At 44.2% G+C, this 24,852-nt stretch overlaps 1 protein-coding gene and 1 non-coding gene across 3 annotated transcripts; one reads left to right on the top strand and one right to left on the bottom strand.

The window, feature by feature from the left end:
* Positions 1-1,016: 1,016 nt before the first annotated feature.
* On the bottom strand, positions 1,017-19,311 carry ANKRD16 (ankyrin repeat domain 16). 2 transcript variants are annotated; one of them, XM_058191922.1, is made up of 8 exons: positions 19,108-19,311; positions 16,763-17,129; positions 13,536-13,756; positions 10,281-10,323; positions 7,894-8,002; positions 4,419-4,580; positions 2,245-2,323; positions 1,017-1,204 (listed from the first exon to the last, which is right to left on the bottom strand). In XM_058191922.1, exons 2-8 carry the CDS (start codon positions 17,098-17,100, stop codon positions 1,035-1,037), a joined length of 1,122 nt encoding a protein of 373 aa, XP_058047905.1. In that variant the 5' UTR covers positions 17,101-17,129; positions 19,108-19,311; the 3' UTR covers positions 1,017-1,034. The 2 variants fall into 2 exon arrangements, with proteins under 2 accessions (XP_058047905.1, XP_058047906.1); XM_058191923.1 differs by having other exon boundaries at positions 1,162-1,290.
* Positions 19,312-23,422: 4,111 nt separating this feature from the next.
* Positions 23,423-23,494, top strand: TRNAP-AGG (transfer RNA proline (anticodon AGG)). Its single transcript has one exon. It is a non-coding gene; the product is annotated as a tRNA-Pro (tRNA).
* Positions 23,495-24,852: the final 1,358 nt, after the last annotated feature.

The raw sequence follows: 24,852 nt of genomic DNA, 5'->3' as shown, positions 1-24,852 counted from the left end.
CACCAAGACAAATTCCTTGTGTGTCCAATCACACTTGGCCAATAAAAAATTCTATTCTATTCTACCGGTGCACAACAGGAGCTCATGCGCAGAAGCTTCTGCACATGTGCAGAGCATCCGTGATGATGTCCAGGCGGGTGGGCAGAACCTCCTGCCCAGGGGGGAAATGCTCCCGGATCGGACCGGATTGTGCGATCCAGTAACGATCGTAGCCGGTGGTTCGGCGATCCGGTAGTGATGGCAGAGCAAAGCTCCGCCCACCTGCCTGGGTGTCATTACTTCCTGGTTTTAACCAGGAAGTAATGTGTTTTTTACCTCCTATGCATGCGCATGGCGCATGCACTTCCAAACCGGTAAGAAAGATAAGTAGATTTCATCCATGCTCCCATTGCTGCTACTACCGGTCCTAAGAACTGGTAATTTGAGTATACGATCGATTGTTGGATAAGTGATTGTACTGTACACTGGTCAAATTGTTGGAATTATTATGGAAAATAAAAACTTTTTTTGGAAGAAAGAAGAACCGGAGCAAACCGGTAGGAACCAACTACTGGTTCTCAGCCTTAGAATCTTTCACATGGGTGAACTTCAACTCCCAGAATTCCCCATCGACTAACAAACTCCTCCCCCTACTACCGTGTTTTCCTGAAAATAAGACCCTGTCTTATATTTTTTTTGAATCCCGAAATAAGTGCTTGGCCTTATTTTCGGGGAGGTCTTATTATTTTGGGGTGTGTGGTGCAAGATGGGGCTCCTCTGGCCGTCTTAGCTGATTTCCAGCTGTCTCCCTAAACCTAACCAATGGCAGGGACTGACTGTGCATGCGTTTAAATATTTTCGGGGAGGGCTTTCTTTTTAGGGGGGGGGCTTATTTTAGCGCATGCACTCAAAAGCCCAATTGGGCTTATTATCCAGGGAGGTCTTATTTTCAGGGAAATAGGGTCCAGCATTTTGGGAAACAGCCTCTGGAAAACTTTTGCTCGCAAATCATATCAAAAAACAGTTGAGAAGGTGTGTGGTTTTTTTTTTTTTTTTTAATGCTCATTCCCAGAAAGTCGGTTGTCCTCAAAGAGTTGGACAAGGTCGGTCTTCTTGGCCAGCTGCCTGGCGTACGTCCAGGCATCGTCCGGAGAATCCTTTAATCCTGCCTGCAGGAGGAAGCGCACGCATGGGGTGTGTTGTCTTGCGGAAGCCATGTGCAGCGCTATGGGGCAGAGAGAAAGCAGAGCGACGGTGAAGGTTTTCTGTGTCCCACGGGAGGACGCAGCCATGCGATTTCGGTCCCACCAGCTGTTATCAAAGTCAACATTTAATCTTCATTAACACAGTATTTTTATATTTATTGCTTAACTGATTAGCCTAGGGGTCTGCAAACGTGGCTCTTTTAACACTTGTGGACTTCAACTCCCAGAGTTCCTCAGCCAGCTTTGAACTCTGCCAGCTTTGAACTCTGCCAGCTTTGGAACTCTGGGAGTTGAAGTCCACAAGTCTTAAAAGAGCCAAGTTTGCAGATCCATGGATTAATCTATAGGCCATATCAACGTACAGGTTCAAACACATATTAGCAATAAAATTCTAAACAAACAATTTAAAATGAGAGTAGGGTAAAATACAATAGTTCTAGGGTAAAATACAAATTGTAAATTGGAATAAAATGTCGTAAAATTATATTTCGTTATCACCTCTGCAATCTACCCCAACCAGGCCCACAAATGCTGATTGCAGTCATTTTAGTCAGAAATTGTGCTGTATTAAATGCCGTCAAATGTGGTGAAGACATCAGGCGGGAAACCAAGAGTGGTGAGTTCTAGTCCCGCCTTAGATATGAAAGACAGCTGGGTGATTTTGGGCCAATCACCAGGAGACGGTGAGTTCTAGTCCCGCCTTAGGCATGAAAGCTGGCTAGATGACATTCAATCAATCACCAGGAGATGGTGAGTTCTAGTCCTGCCTTAGGCATGAAAGATGGCTAGGTGACTTTGGGCCAATCACCAGGAGACGGTGAGTTCTAGTCCCGCCTTAGGCATGAAAGCTGGCTAGATGGCATTCAATCAATCACCAGGAGATGATGAGTTCTAGTCCCGCGTTAGATATGACAGACAGCTGGGTGATTTTGGGCCAATCACCAGGAGACGGTGAGTTCTAGTCCCGCCTTAGGCATGAAAGCTGGCTAGCTGACATTGAGATTACTCCTTGACATTGCAGGACCTGTGGGGTGCTGTAGGGACAGAGAGGCAGCCTTACCAGTTCGATGCTTCTTGTCCTTCATGTGCAAGGAAGCCCCCAAGGAAAGCAGGCATCGGATCGTGCCCTGGTGCCCTTCCTGCATGGCAGAACAAAAACCCACAGATCAGGTCTGAGCTCCTTGAATTGTCATGTATGCAATTCATTGCAATCCACTGAGCTTACCCAACGGGTTAACACGCTAACCACAGTTGCCATCTTTATATATTATTCATCTATTGAATTTCTCCTCTTCTGTTCTGTCCCCCCTCACCTCCGTCCGAGCGATGGCTTAATTAGCTGGCACTATCAGCTCTGGCAGCAAACTACCGAGCGTCTGCCAAGTGACTCTGTTATCTCCCTTAATGCTGATGAGTCACCCAGGAACAAACAGTACTTAGGGTCCAGCCAGGCCTGATTGCCATCAGCTGGGTCTGGAGGCATGGCCTGGGGGAGGGGGGAAGAGTCAGGGGATGGAAGCCTCATTATCTCTTCCACCTGGCCTGCCTCTGGCTCCTGGAGCTGAGCCAGGGAAGCCGGTGCTCCCGAGGTAAGTCCTGACGGCCCTTCCCCCTCACTGTCCAAGTCACTTTCTGGCAGGGGGCCCGGCTCGGGGGGGGGGGCGCAGACACAACATCTTCCCTCAGCTCAGGAGCAAAAGATAGAATAACAGAGGTGGAAGGGACCTTGGAGATCTTCTAGTCCAACCCCCTGCTCAGGCAGGAAACCCTATACCATTCCAGACAAATGGTTGTCCAATCTCTTTTTGAAAACCTTCATTGAAGGAGCACCCACAACTTCTGGAGACAAGTCCTGTTGTCTTAAGCTTAAGCATGAAAGCCAGCTGGGCAAATTTGACCCAATCACCAGAGGAAAGGGAATTCTAGTATCGCCTTAGGCATGAAATTGGTTGAGGGACTTTGAGCCAATTGCCAAGTCCTGTTCTAGTCCTGCCTTAGGCACAAAAACTAGTTGGATGACTTTGAGCCAATCACTAGGAGACGGTGAGTTCTAGTACCGCCTTGGGCATGAATGCTGGCTGGGGGACTTTGGGCCAATCACCAGGAAAGAGTGAGTTTTAGTCCCGCCTTAGACCTGAAAGTCAACTGGGGGAATTTAAGCCAATCAGCAGGAGACAGTGAGTTCTAGTCCCGCCTTAGCCATGAAAACCAGCTGGATGACTTTGGGCCAGTCCAACCCACCTCACAAGGTTGTTGTTGTGGGAAAAAGAGGTAGAAGATATGTTGGGTACTTTCAGCTCCTTGACTTATTTGTAAAAATAATAAAGGCGGGATATAAACAAACAAAATATTTTATTTATTTATTTATTTATTTATTTAAATTTTTATACCGCCCTTCTCCCGAAGGACTTGGGACGGTGTACAGCCAAGGTTAAAACAGTTAAATATACAAAATTAAAATATCAATTAAAATACATATTCAATAATGGCCAAATTAAAACAGTCAAATTGACCCAGCCTAAAATACCCCATATAAATTACTAAAAATTAAAAAATTTGAAAATTTAAAAATCAAGCCAGTCCCGCTTGGATAAATAAATAAGTTTTTAATTCACGGCAAAAGGTCCGAAGGTCAGATAGTTGGCGCAAACCGGGGGGAAGTTCGTTCCAGAGGGTAGGTGCTCCAACAGAGAAGGCCCTTCCCCTGGGGGCCGCCAGCCGACATTGCTTGGCGGACGGCACCCTGAGAAGACCCTCTCTGTGAGAGCGTACGGGTCGGTGGGAGGCATAGGGTAACAGCAGGCAGTCCCGTAAGTACCCGGGCCCTAAGCCATGAAGCGCTTTAAAGGTGGTAACCAGAACCTTGAAGTGCACCCGAAAGACCACAGGTAGCCAGTGCAGACTGCGCAGGAGTGGTGTTACCCGGGAGCAACGTGTGGCTCCTTCAATCACCCGCCCAGCTGCATTCTGGACTAACTGGAGTCTCCGAGTGCACTTCAGGGGTAGCCCCATGTAGAGAGCATTGCAATAATCCAGACGAGAAGTGACGAGAGCATGAGTGACCGTGCATAAGGCATCCCGGTCCAGAAAGGGGCGCAACTGGCAAACCAGGCGAACCTGGTAAAAGGCTCTCCTGGAGACAGCCGCCAGGTGATCTTCAAACGACAGCCGTCCATCCAGGAGAACGCCCAATAAAAGGAAGCCACCCCAAATCCCAATGAAAAAGGCAGGTACCTTTGCGGCGTAATGCAGGGCAGTGAGACCGAGGTTCGTGGCCCCTTCGTCAACCTCAACCCCAAGATCGGACACAAGGAACCGAAGCCCATCGTCCTGTCCGGTGATCGCAGCTCGGTGCAATGGCTGATTGCCAATAGCATCTCTGATCTTGTAATCAGCCTGCAAGAAGGGGAACAGAACGCAGAACGCGAATATTTTTTTTATTATTTGCATTTATATCCCGCCCTTCTCCGAAGACTCAGGGCGGCTTACACAGTGTTAAGCAATAGTCTTCATCCATTTGTATATTATATACAAAGTCAACTTATTGCCCCCCCAACAATCTGGGTCCTCATTTTACCAGCCTTATAAAGGATGGAAGGCTGAGTCAACCTTGGACCTGGTGGGACTTGAACCTGCAGTATTTGCAAGCAGTTGCTGTTAATAACAGACTGTCTTACCGGTCTGAGCCACAGAGGCCCAAATGAAGGCTGGGGAGGACAGAAAGGATGTCACAGAAATCTTGGGATGGCATACAGGTAGTCCTCGACTTACAACAATTCATTTAGTGACCGTTCAAAGTTACAACGGAACTGATCGTTTTTCACACTTACGACCACTGCAACATCCCCATGGTCACATGATCGAAATTCAGTTGCTTACCAAGTTGTTCATATTTAAGTCCACGGTTGTCCCAAAAGGGGGCTTTTTCACAAGGCAACTGCACTTTAGTTTTTCCTTCAAGACGTTTCACTTCTCATCCAAGAAGCTTCTCCAGTTCTGACCGAATGGTGGAGGATGGAAGGATTTCTATTCCTTGCAGTCGTCTGGTTGTTAGTACTCTTTCTGAGAGTCGCTGAGGCCACTTGGAGGTTTATCTGTGCCTATTCTGTTCCCCCCCAACTCTCCAATGAGTACACGCCAGCCGAGGCCGTCCGCCAGCAATTTATTTACAATCGGCCGAGTGTCCTTTGGCAGAGAACAGTTCTGGCATCGTTTCTTCACGTGCCTGGCAAGTCTCTCATCAAGCAGCAGAGTGCTGACAATCCGTTGCCAAAGCAACCAGGAGCCCGCAGAATAATCCAAAAGTTACTCACACAGAAATCCCAGCCTTCAATCCAAGAGTATGAAGAAGCTCATCCTAGTAGCTCGTAGCTTTGTCCGACACAAGGGCCTACAGAGCAACCCCACCTGCTTTTATCCCCTGTGGGGTGTGGCTCCGTGACTCAGCACTCCCTGGGCCTGCCCTACCTCCTCCTCTGCAGCTCATGCCTTTCTCGATATCGCTGTCTCGGATCGAGCCAAGATTGATCCTCCGCAGCTGGCTCTTGGGGCGTTGCCAGGGAGGAGGAGGGGTCGGGGGAAAGAGGCCTTGTTAGCTCCTCCTCCTCCTCTTCCTGGCCTGCAACTGGAACCTGGGATGGTGCCAGGGAGGAGGAAGGTCCAGAGGGGAAAAGAGGCCTTGTCAGCTCCTCCTCCTCCTCACTCTCTGAGTCATCTGGCTTTAGGAGGCCAGGCCCAGGGGTCGGAGCCACAACAGTGCCCTCCAACTTTCAAGTGGTCTCAACGACTCTCAGAGAGAGTACTAACGACCAGACGACTGCAAGGAATAAAAATCCTTCCATCCTCCACCATTCAGGTCAGAACTGAAGAAGCTTCTTGGATGAGAAGCGAAACATCTTCAAGGAAAAACAAAGTCCAGTTGCCTTGTGAAAAAGCCTCTTTGGGACAGAAAGATCGCAAAAACGGATTGCATAACCACGGGACACTGGAACCATCATAAATATGAGTCAGTCGCCAAGGGATACTGCAGCAGTCCCAATTGTGGATAAAGAGATAAAAGTAACTTTTTTCAATGCCATCGTAAACATTGAATGATCCAACTTTTTTTACTACCGGTTCTGTGGGTGTGGCTTAGGTGTGGTGTGGCTTGGTGGGCATGGCAGTGGAAGAATACTGCACAATCTCCATTCCCACCCCACTCTAGGGGAAGGATACTGTAAAATCTCCATTCCCTCCCCACTCTGGGCCCAGCCAAAGGTGGTATTTGCTGGTTCTCCAAACTACTCAAAATTTCCACTACTGGTTCTCCAGAACTTGTCAGAACCTGCAGGATTTCACCCCTGGTTGAATGGCCATGTCATGCACCCATCGGAGACAGAAAATGAACAGCGGATAGAGAGTGGGAGAGTAGCTCCGTTGGCTATGGAGGAAACTGGGGAAGGGCAAAGTCAGGCTGGGCAGAGCAGGGGAGAGATAGAACAATGGAGAGGGGGTTCAGATGAAGACCAAGGCCCAACCCCTCCTCATCCTAGGGCACGCAGGGAAGAACGCAGAAGAGAGTAACATGGGTTGCGTGGCTTACGAAGAAGGAAAGGGCCCTGATTCCCTTCAGAAGGCACACCTGGGGATGGAGTTTAAAGGAGAGGCGTTTGTCGGGAACAAACACTGAATTCTGGGCTGCATAAACAGAGGGATAGAATCAAGAACACGTGAAGTGTTAATAACACTATATGATGCCTTGGGAAGGCCACCCTTGGAATATTGCATTCAGTTTTAGTCGCCACGATGTAAAAAAGATGTTGAGACTCTGGAAAGAGTGCAGAGAAGAGCAACAAAGATGATTAGGGGACTGGAGGCTAAAACATATGAAGAACGGTTGCAGGAACTGGCTATGTCTAGTTTAACAAAAAGAAGGACTAGGGGAGACATGATAGCACTGTTCCAATATCTCAGGGGTTGCCACAAAGAAGAGGGAGTCAAGCTGTTCTCCAAAGCACCTGAGGGTAGAACAAGAAGCAATGGGTGGAAACTGATCAAGGAAAGAAGCAACTTAGAACTAAGGAGAAATTTCCTGACAGTTAGAACAATCAATAAGTGGAACGACTTGCCTGCAGAAGTTGTAAATGCTCCAACACTGGAAATTTTTAAGAAAATGTTGGATAACCATTTGTCTGAAATGGTGTAGGGTTTCCTGCCTGGGCAGGGGGTTGGACTAGAAGACCTCCAAGGTCCCTTCCAACTCTGTTATTATTATTAATTCATCTAGTATTGAGAGTTGTGGCCTGCATTCCTGGCATTTCTCCTGACTGTTTGAATTATTGTCGTGCTTCTGTGTGGCTATCTTGACTTGCTGGAATTATTGCCGTGAATTCTGTGCTTCTGGGACTCCTTACCTTGTCCTGCTGGAGTGACTGATTTGCAGTCATTCTGCTTACAGCGTTTGGACTGGAGTGTCTGCAGCCAGAAGCTGCTGCAGTTTCGTGGGAGAGCTTTTTTGCCAAGCCGGAGAGTAAACGGGATGTTGGGGGCAAAGTTGTTGCCCGTAAAAGGACTCGTACCGCTTCTCTGGCTGTGCTGCCTTTGTGCCACGCCCCGGGTCATCACAGGCCACAAAATGCACTGTTGTAAGTCGAGAGCTACCTGTACTCTTAAGTTACCAGGGATAAAACTTCCAGATACACCTGTCGGACCAAGTAGAAGACAAACGCACCTGATGTTTCTCTAGAAGCACCCTGGCAATGTCCAAGTGGCCGTTTTGTATAGCGTCCATGAATGGGGTCACCCCACAGTGGTCCCGACTGTCCGGCATGTAGTGGCACCTTGGAATAAAGGCAGAAAAGACAGTAAAATTGACAGTTTGAACCCAGCCCAAAGCACAATCAAGAGCCAGCTGGGAAAATCAGTGAAGGTGCGGGACCAGAGACCAGGCGGACGGTGAGTTCTAGTCCTCCTCTAGTCACAGTAGTTGGCTGGGGGATTTTGGACCAGTCGCTCAGCCCATCCCACCCTACAGGACTGTTGTGCTGGGACAAGTAGCAAACGGGGGGTGGGGGGGCACACATGCTGCCTTAAGTTGTACCATACAAAATTGAACCGAAATTGTAATAATCCATCAATTAATCAATGGGAAGGAAAGAGAAGATTTTACAGATTAACAGAGTTGGAAGAGACTTGGTAGGTCCCTTGTAGGTCATCTACTCCAACCCCCCGCCGAAGCTGGAGACCCTACACCATTGCTGACAGATGGCAGTCCAGTCCAGTGATGAAGCTCCCACAACTACTGAAGGCAACTGAAGGGCCTCTGTGGCTCAGACTGGTAAGACAGAATAGAATAGAATAGAATTTTTTATTGGCCAAGTGTGGTTGGACACACAAGGAATTTGTCTTGGTGCATCTGCTCTCAGTGTACATAAAAGAAAAGATACGTTCATCAAGGTACAACATTTACAACACAATTGATGGTCAATATATCAATATAAATCATAAGGATTGCCAGCAACAAAGATACAGTCATAAGTGGAAGGAGATTGGTGATGGGAACGATGAGAAGATTAATAGTAGTGGAGATTTAGTAAATAGTTTGAGTATTGAGGGAATTATTTGTTTAGCAGAGTGATGGCCTTCGGGAAAAAACTGTTCTTGTGTCTAGTTGTTCTGGTGTGCAGTGCTCTATAGCGTCGTTTTGAGGGTAGGAGTTGAAACAGTTTATATCCAGGATGCGAGGGGTCTGTTATTAACACAGTCTGTTATTAACACAGCTGCTTGCAATTACTGCAGGTTCTAGTCCCACCAGGCCCAAGGTTGACTCAGCCTTCCATCCTTTATAAGGTAGGTAAAATGAGGACCCAGATTGTTGGGGGCAATAAGTTGACTTTGTATATAAATATACAAATAGGATGGAGACTGTTGCTAACTTAGTGTAAGCCGCTCTGAATCTTCGGAGAAGGGCGGGATATAAATGCAAAAAAAAAAAAAAACTTCTGTTCCATCGGTTGATTGTTCTCACTGTCAGAAAATTTCTCCTTATTTCCAGGTTGAATCTCTCCTTGGTCAGTTTCCATCCATTATTCCTTGCCTGGCCTTTGGATGTCTTGGAAAAAAACTTGACCCCCTTCCTCCTCTCTGTGGCAGCCCCTCAAATATTGGAAGACTCCTATCCTGTCTCCCCTGGTCCTTCTCTTCACTAGACTAGCCAGGCCCAGTTCCTACAACCGTTCTTCATATGTTTTAGCCTCCTGTCCCCTAATCCTCTTGGTTGCTCTCCTCTGCACTTTTTCTAGAGTCTCCACATCTTTTTATAGTGTGGGGATCAAAACTGGATGCAGGATTCTAGGTGTGGTTTTACTAAGCTTTATAGAGTGGTATTATACCTCACTTGATCTTGATTATATCCCACTGTTAATGCAATTTAGGATTGTATTGGCTTTTTTGGCTGCCGCCACACACTGCTGGCTCATATTTAGCTGGTTGTCCACTACGACTCCAAGATCCCTCTCACAGTTACCGCTATTAAGCCTGGTTTCCCGCAGTTTGTGTGTGTCCTTTTTCTTGCCTAAGTGTAAGACTTCATTTTTCTCTACATCGAATGACCAAACACCACGGCAATGAAAACACCTGGATAAGACTTGAAGGACCAAATTCAGGCCAGTTTCTCCAGGAGAAAGTCTTATGTTTGTGGTCACTTAAGATTCCGCAACGATCTGATGGTATATCCAGGTAGTCCTTGACTTACAACAGTTCATTTAGTGACCGTTCAAAGTTACAACAGCCCTGTAAAAAGCGACTTAGGATTGTTTTTCGCACTTACGACCGTTGCAACTGACTCGTATTTATGACGGTCACAGTGTCCTGGGGTCACGTGATCCCGTTTGCCGACCTTCTGACAAACAAAGCCAATGAGGACGCCAGATTCACTTAACAACCGTGTTACTGAGTTAACAACTGCAGTAGTTCACTTAACCACTGTGGCAAGCGAGCTCATAAAAATAGAACCAAATTCATTTAAGGACTGCCTTGTTGGGAGCAGAAATGTGGGGCTCCTTTGTGGTCGTAAGTCGAGGACTATCTGCAAATCGGGAGGAGCAAAACTCAGCTCACCTTTCAAGGAGAATTTTCACGACCTCCAGGCATCCGTGCATCGCTGCAACAGAGAAGGAAACGTGGCTAGTTTTGAACACTGGCAGCAGCTTCCATCATGTGGGCCCTTTCCAGATATCTTACACTCCAGCCCCCGTCATCCCCAGCCGCCCAAATTCCCAGGAAGCTCTAAATTGCAAAAGAAAGATTTTTCTCCTGAGATATTTACTCATCAAATTCGATCCTTAAACTTAAGCAAGTATCATGTTTCCCCAAAAAGAAGAGCCAACCGGAAAATTTTCAGGATGCTCGTAATTAATAAGCCCTACCCACAAAATAAGCCTCTTAAGATTGTCGGTCAGATGGATGCATTTAGTACAGTATTTCCCCAAAAATAAGCTCTAACCCGAAAATAAGCCCTAATGTGTCTTTTGAAGCAAAAATTAAGATAAGACCGGGTCTTATTTTTGGGGAAACACGGTATATGTTGAGGGCAGCAGCTGTTTTAAATCACAACAACCCTGCAAGGGAGGTTGGGCTGAAGTCCCTCTGCTCGGTTCTAGACTCCGCCTTCCCCACAATGGTGAAGAAAGTCAAGACACCACAGGAAACTCTGGCCACCCTCTTTTGACTAGCTAAAATCATTCCTGTTGACTAAATGAAAGATTCCTTTGTTAAGGTTTATTTACTCAATTTCTACAGCTGCCCGTCTCATTTTGACAAGATTCTGGGTGGCTTAAAATAAAATAATGCAGGGATTATATAAATAATGCATTTATTCAGTGATTGTTTGAAGTTACAACTACACGGTAAAAAGTGACTTAAAGGCCTTGAAGGAGGCGGTGGTGAGACCTCTCCTGAAGAAGCCCTCCCTGGACCCAGCTATTTTGGGAAATTATCGTCCAGTCTCCAACCTTCGCTTTTTAGCAAAGGTTGTAGAGAGTGTGGTTGCATGGCAGCTTCCCTGGCACCTGGAGGAAGCTGTCTATCTAGACCCGTTCCAGTCCGGCTTCCGACCCGGTTACAGCACAGAGACGGCTTTGGTCGCGTTGGTGGATGACCTCTGGAGGGCCAGGGATAGGGGTTGTTCCTCTGCCTTGGTCCTATTAGATCTCTCAGCGGCTTTTGATACCATCGACCATGGTATCCTGCTGCGCCGGTTGGAGGGATTGGGAGTGGGAGGCACCGTTTATCAGTGGTTCTCCTCCTATCTCTCCGACCGGTCGCAGACAGTGTTGACAGGGGGGCAGAGGTCGTCCTCGAGGTGCCTCACTTGTGGGGTACCTCAGGGGTCGATTCTCTCGCCTACCCTGTTCAACATCTACATGAAGCTGCTGGGTGAGGTCATCAGTGGTTTCGGGGTGAGTTATCATCTGTACGCTGATGATACTCAGCTGTACTTTTCACCCGGACCACCCCAGCGGTCAAGTGCTGTCCGGAAGCCGTACGGGTCTGGATGGGGAGAAACAGACTCAAGCTCAATCCCTCCAAGACGGAGTGGCTGTGGATGCGGCACGGTACAGTCAGCTGCACCGCAGCTGACTGTTGAGCAGTTAGTGGCCCCAAAGGAGGTGGTTCGCAACTTGGGCGTCCTCCTGGATGGTCGGCTGTCCTTTGATGAACATCTGGCGGCCGTCACCAGGAGGGCCTTTTACCAAGTTCGCTTGGTTTGCCAGTTGCGTCCCTTCCTTGACCGGGATGCCTTATGCACGGTCACTCACGCTCTGGTTACGTCTCGGCTGGATTATTGCAATGCTCTCTACATGGGGCTGCCCTTGAGGTGCACCCGGAGGCTGCAGTTAGTCCAGAATGCAGCTGCGCGAGTGGTAATGGGAGCCTCTTGTGGCTCCCACGTAACACCACTGCTCCGTAGTCTGCACTGGCTTCCTGTAGTCTTTCGGGTGCGCTTCAAGATCCTGGTTACCACCTTTAAAGCGCTCCATGGCTTAGGACCCGGCTACTTACGAGACCGCCTGCTGTTACCGCATGCCTCCCACCGACCCGAACGCTCTCACAGAGAGGGCCTTCTCAGGGTGCCGTCCGCCAAACAATGTCGGCTGGCGGCCCCCAGGAGTAGGGCCTTCTCTGTGGGAGCACCAACGCTCTGGAACGAACTCCCCCCTGGCTTACGTCAAGTGCCTGATCTTTGGACCTTTCGGCGTGAGCTAAAAACATATTTATTCATTCAAGCAGGACTGGCATAAATAGTTGATTTTAAATTGGGGTTTTAGTAATATTTTAAATTTTTAAATTTTTTAAATTATCGGCCGTTTAGTAATAGTTTATTTTAAATTCTTTTAATTGTATATATTCTGTATTTTATTTTGGCTGTACACCGCCCTGAGTCCTTCGGGAGAAGGGCGGTATAAAAATCTAATAAAATAAATAAATAAATAAATAAATAAAGAGAGAGGGATGGAGGGAAGGAGAAGGAGAAGGAGAAGGAGAGCAAGATAAGTTAGGGGATAAGAGTAGGAGAGAAGGTGAGAAAGGAGGGAAAGAGGAGAGGAGTGGGGGAGAGGAAAGGGAAGTAGGTATGAGGAGGGAGAGGAGGAGGAAGAAGGTAGGAAAGGAGAAGAAGGAGGGAGGGAAAAGGAAGAAGAAGACTTGCTGTAAAATGGAGGGAAAGAAAGGGTAGAAGAGCAACTCCAAATGCAATTAAAATGTTTTATTTTTGTGCTATCTTTAGAGAAAATATGTATGATTATCTATGAATAAGAAAATGTACATTTACTATATGTGTATAAGAAAATAAAAAATAAAAAACTTTTTACCAAAAAAAAAGTGACTTATGACCGGTTTTCACACACTTAACCATGCAGCATCCCCATGGTCACGTGAATCAAAATTCAAATGCTTAGCAACCGTTTCATATTTATGACGGTCGCAGTGTCCCGGGGGGGGGGGGGTCACACGATCCCCTTTGGCGATCTTCTGACAAGCAAAGTCAATGGGGAAGCCAGATTCCCTTAACAACTGTATTTCCAACTTAACAAGAGCAGTGATTCACTTAACAACTCTGGTCAGAAAATGAGGCAAAACAGTCTGACTTAGGCAGCAGAAAATTTGGGCTCAGTTGCGGTCGTAAGTTGAGGACTGCCTGTAGATTGCAACTCCTGGTGGATGGATTGAACCCGGGGGGGGTCAGGATAACCACCAAGAAAGTTCAAAGCAAAATCCTGTCTAAGGAATTGCACCCATTTCCCAGAGTGACTTATTCACCGACTGCCGATCAAGCAACTCAAACCCTTTTAAGAGGGGCGCACGCGATGCAACCTGCTGTGTGGAGAGGGGTCCTTCGGATCCGGCTTTCCGTGTCCCAAATATCCGGAGAAGCATCCAGCAAGTATTGGACGATCCTTGGATCTCCTTCGCGGCTGGCGATGTGGAAGCAATTCCAGCCGTCCTTGTTCTTCAGCCGCAGGTTGGCTCCGTGCTGGACAAGATCTCGGATGATCTCCAGGTTCCTCCTCGTACAAGCCATCATAAGAGGAGTCCTAGAAAATGGAGAATAATTAACCTTCTCAAGACTCTTCATGGGAGATCATCCAGACGTATCAGAAAAACAGCTCCCAGGTGGATCTCCGTAGACTTGAACTAACAAAATGAATAGAATAGAATAGAATAGAATAGAATAGAATAGAATAGAATAGAATAGAATTTTTTATTGGCCAAGTGTGATTGGACACACAAGGAATTTGTCTTGGTGCATATGCTCTCAGTGTACATAAAAGAAAAGATACGTTCATCAAGGTACAACATTTACAACACAATTGATGGTCAATATATCAATATAAATCGTAAGGATTGCCAGCAACAAAGTTATAGTCATACAGTCATAAGTGGAACGAGATGGGTGATGGGAACTATGAGAAGATTAATAGCAGTGCAGATTTAGTGAATAGTTTGACAGTGTTGAGGGAATTATTTGTTTAGCAGAGTGATGGCCTTCGGGGAAAAACTGTTCTTGTGTCTAGTTGTTCTGTTGTGCAGTGCTCTGTAGCGTCGTTTTGAGGGTAGGAGTTGAAACAGTTTATGTCCAGGATGTGAGGGATCTGTAAATATTTTCACGGCCCTCTTCTTGATTCGTGCAGTATACAGGTCCTCAATGGAAGGCAGGTTGGTAGCAATTATTTTTTCAATGTATGAAATTCAATGAAATTCAATGTAGGAAAAAAAAGTAAGGCAAGAAAAAGTCAATTGTACAGGTACCAACTAGGTGAAAATTTTGCTCTGTTGTAGTAATTGTGAGAATGATCTTGGAGGCCTAGTAAACAAACACTTAAATATGAGCCAGCCGTGTGCGGGAGCTGCCAAAAAAGCCAATGCAATCCTTGGCTGCATTAACAGAGGGATAGAATCAAGATCACGAGAAGTGATATACTGCTTTATAATGCCTTGGTAAGGCCACACTTGGACTTCTGTATCCAGGTTTGGTCCTCACAATATCAAGATGTTGAGACTCTGGAAAGAGTGCAGAGAAGAGCAACAAATTTGATTAGGGGGCTACAACATACGACGAAAAGTTGCAGGGCCTGAGTACGTCTATTCTAATGAAGAGAAGGACCAGGTGTGACATTATAGCACTCTTCTAATATTTAAGGGGCTGCCACAAAGAGGAAGGGGGTCAACACATTTTTCCAAAGCACCAGAAGACAAGACAAGAAGCAATGGATGGAAACTGAGCAAGGAGAGAAGCAACCCGGAATTAAGGAGAAATTTTCCTGACAGTGAGAACAATCAACCAGTGGAACAGAAGTTGCCTTCAGAAGTTGTGGGAGCTTCATCGCTGGAGGGCTTTTAAGAAGGGACTGAACAACCATTTGCCTAAAATGGCATAGGGTCTCCTGCTTAAGCAGGGGGTTGGACTAGAAGATCTCCAAGGTCCCTTCCAATGCTGTTATTTTGTATTCTGTATGATCTCTGGCCTCCCTGGGACCAGCCAGAAATCTCTTTGAGAGGTTGAGGAACCTCAACTGAGAAGGTTCGTCTTCCCCTTTGATTCCTCCTTAAGTGGTACAATAAGCCTTTGGCAAGTTCATGCCGGATTTGCTTAAGTGACTGTGTGATTCCCTTAACAATTGCACTGATTTGCTTAACAATTGTGCCAAAAAGGGGGTGTAAAATCAGATGTGACTTACTGAACAAGCACCCGCAACAGAAATTCTGGTCCCAATTGTGGTCGTAAATCAAGGACTACCTGTAGATTAATATCTACATCATCTTCATCTAGAAACCCAAAATTTTGTTTATTATTTCGCTGTACATGGCCCCCTATCTCAAGTTCATGACTCTAGGTGGCTAAAGTAAATTATAATATAAACACCCACACCTGAAGCCCTTATAAAGAGAACAACACTAACACATTCCTTAAACTCCACTGAAGTTGTTACCTAGCCTGGTAACGAAATGTTCAGAAAGCTTGGAGAAGAAACCTTCACCCTCATAACATAAAGCTATATATATATATATATATATATATATATATATATATATATATATATATATATATATATATATATATATATATATATATATATATATATATATATATATATATATATATATATATATATATATATATATATATATATATATATATATATATATATAAAAATAGAACCACACGCATGAAACCTCAACTGGAATTAAAAACTGACCCATTGGTCAGAATTAACATAGCCAATTGCATGGGCCCAGCCCCATATCCTGCCCCTTAGAACCAAAGCAAAAGGCCAGCAGGGTCTGGGCTCTTGTGATCTCCTCGTGGTCTCCCAAGAATGTTCTTTCTGCGCCAAACTGCCCAAGGAGCTGCTGATCCAGTTCTACAGAGGAATTTTTGAGTCTACCATCTGCACCTCTATAACTGTCTGGTTTGGCTCTGCAACCCAACAAGCCAGACACAGACTTCAGAGGATCATTAGAACTGCAGAAAAAACAATGGCTATCAACCTGCCTTCCATTGAGGACCTGTCTACTGCAGGAGTCAAAAAGAGGGCTGTGAAAATATCTACGGACCCCTCACATCCTGGACATAAACTGTTTCAACTGCTACCCTCAAAACGATGCTACAGAGCATTGCACACCAGAACAACTAGACACAAGAACAGTTTTTTCCCGAAGGCCATCACACTGCTAAACAAAGAATTCCCTCAACACTGTCAAACTATTTACTAAATCTACACTACTATTAATCGTCTCATCGTTCCCACCACCAATCTCTTTCCACTTATGACTGTATGACTGTAACTTTGTTGCTGGTATCCTTACAATTTATATCGATATTGGTTCCTGATTGCTTATTTGTACCCTATGACTATCATTAAATGTTGTACCTTATGATTCTTGATGAAAGTATCTTTTCTTTTATGTACGCTGAGAGCATACGCCCCAAGACAAATTCCTTGTGTGTCCAACCACACTTGGCCAATATAATTTTTTATAAAAAATTCTACTCTATTCTATTCCATCTGAGAAAAATTCTTCAGACCAACCCACCATACCAGTCTGCGTTTTTTAAGCAATCTACTGTGGCTTTCTGTTCCAAAAGGTATAAGAGGCAATCCCGGTGGCCCATGGAGGCAGCTTCATGGAGGGGACGCTTGTAGTCCCTGTTCACCAGCTCAACGTTCATTCCCACGATCTCCGTGAGGTAACGCAAGATATCCAGCTTGCCATGCCTGGCCGCGAAGTGGAGAAGCGTGTCTCCCGACTTCTCCCAGTGCTTCTGTCTCACGTCTCTGTCCAGGTCAGGAATTTTTTCCATCGCTTCTTGGAGAAGGGTAAACCTCCCTTCCCGTATTAGCCGAGGGAAGAGATTGGCGATTTTTCCTTCTTCCATCGCCGGCCCAGAACTCCAGAGGGAAAGACCTAAAGCCCGTTAAAGGAAGTTTGGCAGTTTAGAGATATGTATATTTACATACGCTGGCATATATAATGAAATATATTTCTACAATATATAATTTAATTTATATACAAAATATATATTTTTCTAATATCATATATAAGATATATATGTAAATATGAAATATATATATTGTACAATATACAGTTACATATGTATCAAATATATCTTTTTATAAAGGAGCTGCTGATCCAGTTCTACAGAGGAATTATTGAGTCTGTCATCTGCACTTCTATAACGGGTTTGGTTCTGCAACCCAACAAGACAGATACAGACTTCAGAGGATCATTAGAACTGCAGAAAAAACAATGGCTACCAACCTGCCTTCCATTGAGGACCTGTATACTGCATGAATCAAGAAGAGGGCCGTGAAAATATTTACAGATCCCTCACATCCAGGACATAAACTGTTTCAACTCCTACCCTCAAAACGACGCTATAGAGCATTGAACACCAGAACAACTAGACACAAGAACAGTTTTTTCCCGAATGCCATCACTCTGCTAAACAAATAATTCCCTCAACACTGTCAAACTATTTACTAAATCTGCACTACTATTAATCTTCTCATTGTTCCCATCACCCATCTCCTTCCACTTTTCACTGTATGACTGTATCTTTGTTGCTTGTATTCTTAAAATTTATAGTCATATTGTTTCCCAGTTGCTTATTTGTACCTTATGACTATCATTAAGTGTTGGACCTTAGAATTCTTGTTGAACGTATATTTTCGTTTATGTACAATGAGAGCATATGAACCAAAGACAAATTCCTTGTGTGTCCAATCACACTTGGCCAATAAAAAATTCTATTCCATTCTATTGTATATTCTATATATATGATTGCTTATTTGTAGCCTATGACTATCATTAAGTGTTGTACCTTATGATTCTTGATGAACGTATCTTTTCTTTTATGTACACTGAGAGCGTATGCACCAAGACCAATTCCTTGTGTGTCCAATCACACTTGGCCAATAAAAAAATTCTATTCTATTCTATTCTATTCTATTCTATTCTATTCTAATAATAATAATAATAATAATAATAATAATAATAATTCCATCAACACTGTCAAACTATTTACTCAATCTGCACTACTATTAATCTTCTCATCGTTCCCATCACCAATCTCTTTCCACTTATGACTGTATGACTGTAACTTGCTGCTTGCAATCCTTATGATTTATATTGATATACTGACCATCAATTGTGTTGTAAATGTTGTACCTTGATGAAGGTATCTTTTCTTTTATGTACACTGAGAGCATACGCACCAAGACAAATTCCTTGTGTGTCCAATCACACTTGGCCAATAAAAAAAAATTCTATTCTATTCTATTCTGTTCTATTCCATTTTATAAACTATATGTGTAAATATGAAGTATATATTTTGTACAGTATATAATTTACATATAATGAAATGTCTTTTTAAATATCTATTTTATATATAAAATACATGAATACGTAAATATGAAATATTTTTACCATATATAATTTACATATATATATATATATGAAATATATATCTATTATTATTTTTAATTTTTTTTGCATTTATATCCCGCCCTTCTCCGAAGACTCAGGGCGGCTTACAGTGTGTAAGGCAATAGTCTCATTCTATTTGTATATTTACAAAGTCAACTTATTGCCCCCCAACAATCTGGGTCCTCATTTTACCTACCTTATAAAGGATGGAAGGCTGAGTCAACCTTGGGCCTGGTGGGACTTGAACCTGCAATATTGCAAGCAGTTGCTGTTAATAACAGGCTGCATTAGCATATTTGAATATGTAAATATATTTTATATATTTGTAGTACATATAAACATATAAATATGAAATATATTTTATAAAAGTTTTAAAATATTTGAAAAATGAAATAATAAATTAAAAAATATATTTTTATAAACTATATATCGATATGAAATATAAATACACACATACTGGCACAAGGTTCAACTCAGCTTTGGGCGTCCTCTTTTATCCAAAAGGGGAAGAGAACACCGGAGTTTTCACGTTCAGACAGATGCCTTTCTTTATAAAAGCACATTAGCCAAAAATATCTGGAAATTAGCTGGGGAGAACAACTTTATTGGGGTAACCTGCATTTACGGCATAAAGCGCAGTGCCGCACCGGAAGTGACTACTATAAAGCACTCCATATTTATGGCTGGTTCCAGCACTTTTATAGTCTTTCGTGCATTACGTCATTAACTACGCGCGACGCCTCATTGGTCCGCACCTGGCAACTCTTCCGCTTGAAGGAGGAGCCATAGGGAGCATGCTCTGCGATAGGGCGATAGCGGCACCACTCTCGGAGAAGCATCAGGCTCAGAGGGCGGGTTTCGCGGGCGGAGTCGTCAGCATGTGTTAGGTTGCGCGTGGCCAAAGGGCGGGGGAAGCAAGTTGAGGTGCGCGGGCAAGAAGGGGCTGGTGGCTTGCTTGCAAGGTAGAATAGAATAGAATAGAATAGAATAGAATAGAATAGAATAGAATAGAATAGAATAGAATAGAATAGAATAGAATAGAATAGAATAGAATAGAACAGAGTAGAATAGAATAGAAGAATAGAATAGAAGAATAGAATAGAATAGAATAGAATAGAATAGAATAGAATAGAATAGAATAGAATAGAATAGAATAGAATAGAATAGAATAGAATAGAATAGAATAGAATAGAATAATATTGGAATGAAAGGATAGGATAGAATAGAATAGAATAGAATAGAATAGAATAGAATAGAATAGAATAGAATAGAATAGAATAATATTGGAATGAAGGATAGAATAGAATAGAATAGAATAGAATAGAATAGAATAGAATAGAATAATAATGGAATAGAATAGAATAGAATAGAATAGAATAGAATAGAATAGAATAGAATAGAATAGAATAGAATAGAATTCTTTATTGGAATAGAATAGAATAGAATAGAATAGAATAGAATAGAATAGAATAGAATAGAATAGAATTTTTATTGGCCAAGTGTGATTGGACACACAAGGAATTTGCCTTGAGAGACGATTGAGATAATCAAAGTAAATCCAAATAACCAGGTTTAATTAAAAAAAAACTAATTAATCGCTAATGAGATCTTGGAGGCTAGAGCTGGAAAGGATTGGCATCCAATCCTTTCCAATAAAGTAAAGATTTGTTCCTTTAAAAAAATGTCTATTCTCTTAATAGGATTTAAACAATAATAAGAACTGTTAGTATAATGAAGATTTTGAACATATTAATATAAAACTGCAGCAAAACAGAATTAAGTTTGCAGGAGTTGACTCGACTGATGATTTTGTTCATTTATTTAAAAATAGCCCAGGGTCAAATAAAACACAGTCTTGGTTACATTTGAATCCAGGCCGAATCATTTGCTATCCTGATTTTGGAGAAAAATAATTGAATTATTTTTTGGGAAAGGAGGGTGGGGGGGGAAAAAGTGAATTGCAGCCCGGTGTTCGTCAACCTGGCGCCCTCCAGATGCTGAATTCCTTACTACAGCTAGTCCTCGACTTACGACCACAATGGAGCCCAAAATTGCTGCGGCTAAGCGAGAGGGGTTGTTAAGTTAATTTTGCCCCATTTGACTGCCTTTCTCGTCAACAGTTGTTAAGTGAATCACTGCAGTTGTTAAGTTAGTAACACGGTTGTTAAGTGAATCAGGCTTTTTCCCCATTGACTTTGCTGGCCGGGAAGGTCGCAAAAGGAGATCACGTGACCCTGGGACATGCAACGGTCATAAATACGAGCCAGTGGCCAAGCAGCTGAATTCTGATCATGCAGAGGCTGCGATGGTTGCAAGTGTGAAAAATGGTCATAAGTCGGCTTTTTCAGTGTCGTTGTAATTTTGAACAGTCACTAAGTGGACTGTTGTAAGTCAAGGACTACCTGTACAGTCCTGTCCTTCTGAGCATCCCGGCTATTGCATCCCTTCTCATTCCTCATTGGCTTAGGTACTATGAGGTTACACTCTCCCCACCCACCCCCCGCCTCCTAAAAGTTTGCTGAGATCCTCCCCAAACATACTAAATCATACATCACATGTGTATAATAATTAGCATATAATATAATTAATATGTAGTCTATTAAACATGTGCTTTGCTTCCTGTTGTACTACTGTTACTTCTCAGGAAAACCACCTGTAACTAACAATTTCCTCTTGCAGCTGTGGGAAGCTGCCCCTTTCTAGAGAATGAAATATTTTGGAGGATATTAAAAGAGGCAGAATAAGAATTTATTATTATTATTATTATTATTATTATTAATTGAATTTTTATACCGCCCTTCTCCCGAAGGACTCAGGGCGGTGTACAGCCGGAGATAAAATACAAAATATGTACAATTAGAACAAATTAAAACACATCAAAATTACAAAAACGGCTAATAATTAAAATTAAATTTAAAATATTTAAGAATATTAATAAAACCCCAATTTAAAATCAAACTATTATGCCAGTCCTGCTTGAATAAATAAGTATGTTTTTAGCTCACGACGGAAGGTCCGAAGATCAGGCACTTGACGTAGGCCAGGGGGGAGTTCATTCCAGAGCGTCGATGCTCCCACAGAGAAGGCCCTACTCCTGGGGGCCGCCAGCCGACACTGTTTGGCGGACGGCACCCTGAGGAGACCCTCTCTATGAGAGCGTACGGGTCGGTGGGAGGCATAGGGTAGCAGCAGGCGGTCTCGTAAGTACCCGGGTCCTAAGCCATTTACATTCCCCCCACCCAAATTCTAAGGACAGGACAGGACTTTTACAACATAATAGGATTAATAGAGGACAGGAAGGCCTGGAGGAACATTGTCCATGGGGGCGCGATGGGTCGGACATGACTTTGCAACTAACAACAAGGATTAACCCATCGCCATTAGAATAGCAAAAGACACAAGGCTCACTACATTGCACAACCCCCTGGAGCATCTCAAACACCAAACTCCCAAACCCTATAAAAATCCATCCTCTGACTCCGGTATTTTGCCAGCCACCCCAGAAACATGCTGCTGCCACTGAAGTTTCTGGAAAACCAAGAAAACTGAGGCCTCATTTCCTTGTAGCCAGCCTCCATTTTATTTCCAGCGTTTTTATTCTCCTGGCTTGGAACCGGACTGGGTTTTTCTTCCGACACAGCTATTTTGCAACTTGAGTGGTGTGGTGGCCTAGAGGTGGAGCTCTTGCCTCACAATCAGGAGGCTGTGAGTTCGATCCTAGGTAGAGGCAGATATTTCTCTCTCTGGGCACAATGAGAATATATTTGCTGCAAAAACTCTGCATTGGTGACAGGAAGGGCATCCGGCCAGTAAACACTCAACTCCATTCAGTTGCTCCAACTCCACCATTCAAAGAATTATGGGGTCTTTAAGTGATGAACAACAGCTATTTTGCAGCTTAAATCCTTACTCTGAAACCTCCTCTGGGTGGTTATGCTATGGTTATCATTGGAGTTTGAGGAACTTTCCTGTTATTCTAATTATTTACTTCTGCGGTTAAGTTAGCTATTTCCTTTTGATAACTTTCCGAAAACCCTTCATCCATATACTCTATCATCACTAAACCAGTAGTACTTATAAATCTTTTCTACTTGCTTTGCAAGTAAGTAGGCTAAGTAATCCCTCTTGCTCCCTTTGGAGCCACCACCAAATTGCCATGGTACTCCTTGGGTTTCACTTAGCGACAGTTTCATTTAATGATCAAGTTGCCAGTCTCAATTGTGTCTGCTAAAGGGGAACTACTTTTTTTCCTCTGGTCCATAAATTTGATTGAGTTGTTTTTTTACAAAAAAAAAAAATCCTCATGAAAGAATAGTTGGGGCTGCAGGGCCATCATCTGAATGCATGTTAGAAGGACTCCCTCTCCCATAATCCCCTACCCCAGAGTCACTGGACTTGAGTGGCAGATACATTTAATAAAACTGTAGATGCGGTAGCATATTTCTTCCCAAGTATCTCCAGCAAAATTTAAAACTTTTGCATTTGAACGTTTATGCAACGAAATAAATTTCAATTCATTTATTTACGTAAATAAATTTAAATGTTTATGCAGTCTCTCATCATGCTCAAACTTTCCTGGATGATGTGCTTGGTTGACAGTCCAAATCCCAGTAAAGAGTTAAGAATTTTTCTCTCCAAAAAATGTGCAGGCAACAAGCGCATGAACTTGGCACATCACTGGCTCTACTGGTTGCCATGAGCCAAGAAAGAAATTTGAGCCTCTAATTAGCCGACTGTCTGAAGCAAACATCTGGAAGGCATCTGAAACAGCTGGCTCGTTGGTCTAGGGGTATGATTCTCGCTTAGGGTGCGAGAGGTCCCGGGTTCAAATCCCGGACGAGCCCAATTTTTTTCTCTCCCTGGAATAACTTCTCCAGGAAGCAGAGAGAGAAAGACAGAATTTTGAGCGGTATTTCTTGGTGTAGATGCTGACTAGGGGATTCTGGGAGTTGAAGTCCACCCACCTGAAAGTGCTAGCTGGGGAATTCTAGGAGTTGAAGTCCACCCACCTGAAAGTGCTAGCTGGGGAATTCTGGGAGTTGAAGTCCACCCGCCTGAAAGTGCTAGCTGGGGAATTCTGGGAGTTGAAGTCCACATTTCTTAATGTTGGTTGGCTGGAGAATCCTGGGAGTTGACCGTATGATGGTTGCCTTCAGAGGTGGGTTCTACTTAACTCTACTATCGCATGCGCAGGTCGTCCATGATGACGTCGGGGCAGGTGGGTGGAGCCTCCCACCGGTTTTACTACTGGTTCGCAAGAACCGGACTGAACTGGGAGCAACCCGCCACTGGTTGCATTGTCCTGAGATCATCTGATCCTCTTTTCTGACCTTTTGATGAGCAAAGTCAATGGGGAAACCAGATTTGCTTAACAACTGTGTTACTAATTTAGCACTTAGAACACGGGTGTCAAACTTGCGGCATCATGTGACGTATCACGTTTTTTCCCTTCCCGGAGCTGGGGCGGGCATAGCCTGCATCTGATACATCCGGCCCACAGGTTGACACCCGACCTAGAAGAATCATAGAATAGAGCTGGAAGGGACCTTGGAGGTCTTCTAGCCGTTTCCTGCTCTAGCAGGAGACCCTATACCCGTGATGGTGAACCTATGGCACACGGGCCACAGCTGGAACATAGAGCCTTCTCTGCGGGCACGCGAGCCGTCACCCAGCTCAGCTCCACTGAACATGCTATGCATGCACCTCCTGCCCGACAGCTGATTTTCGGGATGAGCAGGGGTGTTCTGTCCTCCTTCGCCTCCGTCCGAGCGATGACTTAATTAGCCGGCACTATCAGCTCTGGCAGCAGAATAGCGAACATCTGCCAAGTTCTCTGATATCTCCCTCGACGCTGGTCAGTCACTCAGGAACAAACTTCAGCTCTTAGTTAATCAGTTGATTTGCCTGCTACGAAGAGACACAGCAGTGCTCACTGCCTTTATATCCTGTGGGGTGTGGCTCCATGACTCAGCACTTCCTAGACCTGCCCCACCCCTGCTTCTGTTGTTCTCTCCTCTCCTGCCTACGAAACCTAGGGTCCAGCCATGCCTGATTGCCATCAGCTGGGTCTGGAGGCGTAGCCTGGGGGGGGGGGGGAAGAGTCAGGGGATGGAGGCCTCATTATCTCCTCCACCTGGCCTGCCTCTGGCTCCTGGAGCTGATCCAGGGAAGCCGGTGCTCCAGAGGTAAGTCCTGATGGCCC

The sequence above is a fragment of the Ahaetulla prasina genome, chromosome 7 (genome assembly GCF_028640845.1).
Source record: "Ahaetulla prasina isolate Xishuangbanna chromosome 7, ASM2864084v1, whole genome shotgun sequence".
Lineage (NCBI taxonomy): Eukaryota > Metazoa > Chordata > Lepidosauria > Squamata > Colubridae > Ahaetulla > Ahaetulla prasina.
The sequence above is the reverse complement of the archived record's forward strand: the minus strand, read 5'-3'. Positions and strand labels throughout refer to the sequence as shown.